This window comes from Cololabis saira, chromosome 6 (genome assembly GCF_033807715.1).
Source record: "Cololabis saira isolate AMF1-May2022 chromosome 6, fColSai1.1, whole genome shotgun sequence".
In the NCBI taxonomy this organism is placed as follows: domain Eukaryota; kingdom Metazoa; phylum Chordata; class Actinopteri; order Beloniformes; family Belonidae; genus Cololabis; species Cololabis saira.
In genome coordinates this window covers 15,601,997-15,607,481 of record NC_084592.1, presented here as the reverse complement: position 1 = coordinate 15,607,481, position 5,485 = coordinate 15,601,997, and the positions used below count along the sequence as shown (strand labels likewise).

The window sequence follows — 5,485 nt, the reverse complement described above, 5'->3', positions numbered from 1 at the left end:
CTGGTTACCATGAGCATTGTGGTCAGTTAAGAGCCTGAGCTTCAGCCAGAGATCAGCTGTACACATCTGGTGTTAATGTAGGTGAAGATGTTTTCTCTCACCTACATTAACACCGGATGTGTACAGTTGAAGGATGCCTTGCACAACAGGATGTTCTCCCACCAGCTCACTCAGCACTGCACCCTCTCAGCGTTGGGGGGGTTTATCCTCTGATGACATGCATGCTTTCCATCAAAAATGAGACTTCTTTTCTTTGTTTATTGTGTCTGTAATTGTCATGTCTTTGCAACATTTTATTTCTCTCAAGATGACTGACCATCCCAGAGACGGACAACCTTCCAACGGTTCTTAAAGAATCAGTATCTGGTTTCTTCTTTACACAAAAACATGATGATCACGTTACGCTGGGAAGCTGAGACTTTTATAGCTCCCTGTTTAATTAACACAAGCTCTCTCGTCACCTTTATCCTTCATAACATTTCAAATTTGAAGTTTTTAACCTCCCTTGTTTGTCTACTGTTTCCACTCACATCCAGAATTTGTTTTTTTTCTGACCATTTCCTGCATTAAATAAACAAGTGTAAAATTTCTTCCCAGCTGTTTTGTTGTGCTTCCCTTTTCGTAGTTTCAGGATCTGTGTGCAAATCTGAGTAAGAAAGAGTGCACCTCTGGCTTCTTATCTGCTCGTGTTCTGTAACACAAGTTTGAAAGATCATCGTCATCATGCTGTGTGGGAGCAAAGTCAGACTTTTCTGCATAAAGTCGTTCAGTGACAGTGAAGGTACGGAAGAATGTGGGAAGACTTTCTTGTGCAATGTTCACACTTCTGGTTCAAATTGGGAAAAAGTGTAAAGGAGTGTGTCAAACGCTGAGCGTGCTGGTGTGAGTGCAAGTGCAAGAAAGGGAAGCGGTGTAGCTCATACTGCAATGACACAGGAAGACCGAAGCGTTTAAGGTGAGAACCTGCAGACGACTCTGAAGCGTGGAGAGAGTGAACCATAACTACAACAAGACATGATTTGGATTTATATTTTTATGATCTTGTCTGAAGCTTGGAGCCTGGATCCAGGTTTGCACATCAATATACTTTTTTATTGTTAAAGAGTTGTTAAGATAAGATGCATTGTTTCTGTGTCTCTCCTTTCTCTGTTCTTCTTTCTCTCTGTCTGTTCTCTCTTTTCCTGCTCTACCTGGCTGGTCTTCGGCAGGAGGGCCCCCCCTTATGATCCAGGTCTTGTCTTGCTCAAGGTCTCTTCCCTCCTAAAGGGGATTTTTAAGAAACTGTCATGTTTTAGTCACGTGACTTTTCACCTAACTGGGTAACTAACTCATCGACTACTAACAGATAACCCACACTGACTGGTGATCTGCCTACTTCAGACATTTCATACATCTGAATTATCCACCTTTTTCTCCCTCAGGAACCGAAGACAACGCCTCAGTGAAATCCAGCACGATTTCTCATCTTTCCAAAGTTTACGGTGAATAAATATTCCAAGATTTTAAAAAGTACATTTCAGACACAGATGTGGCACACAGCTGCATCAGGTGTGTCTTACTGAGTTTAACCGAAGTAAACCTGTGTTTCTGGGTTGACTTTGAAATTTGAATAAAAGGATAAAAAAAAAAAATGGCTAATAATAAATAAAATGTTTAATGACTTATTAATTACTAGCTAGATAATGAATATTAAATCTTACATAGTAAAATGTATATTATATGTATGTTGCCGTTTAAAAGCTTTTTTAGACAAATGGAAACAATCTTATTTTACATTAATGGTTGTAAAGGATAAGAAAAATACTTTTCTTTTGGGAAATTGTTGGAAGACTATGATTTATGAAACACATTAATATGATTTAATGATGATTTACTTACCGGATTTGGCAAATCTGTTGTAAATTTGTTTTCTTTTTCCAGTGAACAAAAACGCAGTATTCAATATTGGGAGCAACGTTAACCTGACATGCAGCAATAAGACGTGGAGTGAGATGATGTACGTCATCTGGACAATAAGACTGAAACACAACACCTGCATGATCTCCTTCAGCAATGACGGTCAAAACAGAAACTCCTGCAACGATGGCAAGTCTCTCCAAAACTCATCCAGCGCTCAGTCATACCTGCACATCCCAAACTTTTCAGCTGGTGATGTTGGAGTCTACAGATGTGAGGCAGCTGTGAGGGGAGGGAATGATAATTATATCATCGACGTGGGTATCACAGGTAGGACTTTATAGATTATTTCCATTGCAGAAATGATTAATTAATCTTTTATCTTTTTGTTATCTGGACCTCTTTGGTACTCAGTTTAAAAAAAAATCTAAACCTTTTCAAACAAACTCAAACAAGAGTGTTTTTCTTTCTTGTCCTGGTTCAGCTCCTCCTCAAATATCTGCCTGGTTGGAGACTAAGGGCAATGTGACGGTGGCGGTCTGCAGGGCCGAGAGAGGAAACCCTGCTGCCAACATCAGCTGGAGTCCCACAGGAAACCATGAACGTGCTGACAACACGGTTTTACCAGATGGATTTGTGACAGTGGAAAGTCATCTGGAGCTCCTGGAGGGCATGGACCCTGAAAACCTGACCTGTATTGTCAGACACCAGTCCTGGCGGGAGGAGAAGAGGCTGGCACCTTCAGGAGAAGAAGGAGAAGAGGTCAAAACAGGTCAGACTTCCATGAACTTGTTAGTCTCTTTGCTTTATTTACTTGTAGATGTCTTATATTTCAGCGATATTCAGGCTTGGTAAATATCCATCCATCCATCATGCTGTTGACGAGTCTTTCAATCTTTCTGCAGCTTCGTGCTTCTGGATGTCCATCATTGTTTGGGTGGACGTTATACTTTCTGCAATATTTTCATTCTTTGTACTGAAGAAAGCATTAAGGAGGTAAGCGGTGTGAAATAATAATTAATAATGATGTAATCTTGATAAGAGGGAGGAGCCAAGGAAGGCGTTGAAGTTGAGGGAAGTGTGTGTGTTTTTCAGTAAGTGTCCGTGACGCGATAAGTCAGTGAACCTTCGCCCAGAGCTGCTCTCAGCCAACTGTCCTTGATGTTATCAGGCGGCTCGTACAGTTCTGAGACAGGGATCCGCAGGTGTTCGTGGGAGAGGGGGAGGGATTAGTGGGGGCAGAGTTATCTTGTTTACATTCCACCAGGAAGATTGTGACCAGGAGTGATCGGCCTGAGACCGCTGTGTCAAGGGCAGATTATAGAATCAACAATTATGTTGAAAAACAGGCAGCCCAGTAATTTTCTGTCTGCCTTCAAGTCTCTGGTTCATCAATGGCACTCCAATCAGACGAATTTGTGATCACTTCCCGCCAAGCCGAGCTTCCAACTTCTCCAAGGTGTTATCAATCTTGCCAATGAGCTCGAACACCGCTGCTAGACTGCGATTCTGTTCGAGAATCGCATCTAGCTTATGGCCCTGCTCCCCCAACGTCAGAGTCTGAGCATTGGTTGCCTTGCTTGACCCTTCAGCCACGTCAGGCAAGAGCCAAAACAGATGTCGACGTCTTACACGTTTGTCGATACATCAGGAACCCCCGCCATCAGGAGAAATTCTGCTATCATAATTCCAATTATGAAGGCATCTTCAACATCCTCGACAGACTTTTTTTGAGACACAAAGGCTTCCAGTATTTGTAGGAATCCATTGTATATCCAGAAAAAAATGTCCCATCGGGGGAAGAGGGCTCCCTTACCCCCTGTCTTCTGGTTGCAAAAATTTGGACAATTGTGCTGAGAGACCAGTTAATCAATTCCATGTTGTAGAGTTTCGGAGGAGTGAAAAAGAAGAGACTCTGAAGACGAGACAACAAGCAGTAGCAGGGCAGGCAGAGTGAATGTACAGTAGGAATTAGCAGAGACCCCACCAGGTAGTTCCTGTTGGCCTGTCTGAAAACCTCCCCGACTACAGGAACTGAAGGCCACTTTTTCAGGGCCGATTCCTGGTAATGGAGACACGTCAACGATCCAGTCCCTAAAAAAACTACCCGCATCTCCTGCTAATGGAAATACGCCAATGAACAATTTTCAGTTTTCCAACATATTTTGTGCACTTGCAGATCAGTGTATGCACATGCCAGCAACAAGTATGCCTTGTTGAAAAATATGTTCACAGGTTAGAGAGATTAAATTTAAGGAAAAGACTTAATCCTTCTCATAACATAGATATTTTCAAATTAAAATGTTGAATTTTAACATATACGACTTTGTAGCTTGTTTTCTCTTTTTAATGTTGACACTTTCTGATTTATATCACTCGGGAACCTTGTTTACATTCAGTTGTCACAGACTTTTAAAGGACATATAATTAACAGCTTTGAAACTCATTTTTTACAGGAAATTATTGTTACCGTTTGTTACAATGATTTGAAGGCTTTAATCCCATTTTGGCAGCTTTCACAATAATAACAGGTCCACTTCACTCTGGTCCACGGCGTTGTTACGTTTGGCAGTTACCCGGGTTCTCATCAAGGTTGCCCTGAGAAATAAGTTAAAGAGACCACTAGATGTCAGCATTTAGAGGGGTGACCCTATTTTCATGCTGTGTCACACTTCTTGATTTGAGGCGTCATCTCCACTTCCAAATCTCATGTGCAGCACTGTCTCTAATGACCTGCTTATGCTGTTGCTAGGAGACAACTCTACATGACAGGAAGCCGAGGCACCGTTGGATCAGCTACTATGGGCAATACTATAAAAACCTTAACTTAAAGTTTTGAGGCATATTTATGTAACTCTATGTATTAAAAATTGATTTTCACAGTTGTTATCTAGTTTTTGTTCCTTCGGTAGAAATAACACTTATATTACCACCGAAACATTACTGAAGTAGTGCAGGATTTGTCTGAACATGAACTTCTTACATTTTGTTGTTTTAATTGTTGTCCCTTGATATTTTAAAATATTTTAGTGTCAAGATGACATTTACACCATGTGCAGATAAATATAAATGAAACAACTAGTACCTCTTTAAAATCTTTTACCCTCTAACCTCCATTACTCACAGCCTACTGTATAAGCTCCATATGGTCTTATAGGATGTGAAGCTTGGTGATTCCTCATCAACATACATGTAATAGTGTTACTGGTGTGTTTCTCAAATGTGAATAAATAATCTAAAAGAGAAGGATTGAAAAGGAAATCATCAAGTAGTGGCTTCAGGATCCTCAGATTGCTCCTGTGGGCGTCACTGTCATGGAGTGGGGCGCTGCGGTCTGGGAGGACCTGGGACGGGACTCCCTGGTCATCGGGTTATGACCCGGGCCTCTTTTAGTGGGGATGCAGCCCCTGGGCCATAGGCTGGCTGAGGATGGCCAGTGGTTGCATGTCCGGGGGGATTTGGGGCGGCCAGGGAGGATTGGATTGGATTGAATTGAATTGAATTGAATTGAATTGAATTGAATTGAATTGAATTGAATTGAATTGAATTGAATTGAATTGAACTGAATTTAATTGAGACAATAGTGGGA

General features: G+C 41.4%; 1 protein-coding gene across 1 annotated transcript; it reads left to right on the top strand.

Moving 5' to 3' along the window:
• The first annotated feature begins 854 nt into the window (after nucleotides 1-854).
• Nucleotides 855-5,485, top strand: LOC133445567 (cell surface glycoprotein CD200 receptor 1-B-like). Its single transcript, XM_061722892.1, has 6 exons — nucleotides 855-1,069; nucleotides 1,422-1,481; nucleotides 1,921-2,226; nucleotides 2,381-2,668; nucleotides 2,802-2,892; nucleotides 4,649-5,485. Exons 1-6 carry the CDS (start codon nucleotides 1,015-1,017, stop codon nucleotides 4,725-4,727), a joined length of 879 nt encoding a protein of 292 aa, XP_061578876.1. The 5' UTR covers nucleotides 855-1,014; the 3' UTR covers nucleotides 4,728-5,485.

Excerpts from the sequence above, each read along its gene's own strand:
- LOC133445567 (XM_061722892.1), top strand. The coding sequence starts at position 1,015 with ATGATTTGGATTTATATTTTTATGATCTTGTCTGAAGCTTGGAGCCTG. Across the intron at positions 2,669-2,801 it reads AGGAGAAGAGGTCAAAACAG|CTTCGTGCTTCTGGATGTCC; the intron begins GTCAGACTTCCA and ends ATCTTTCTGCAG. Across the intron at positions 2,893-4,648 it reads CTGAAGAAAGCATTAAGGAG|GAGACAACTCTACATGACAG; the intron begins GTAAGCGGTGTG and ends TGCTGTTGCTAG.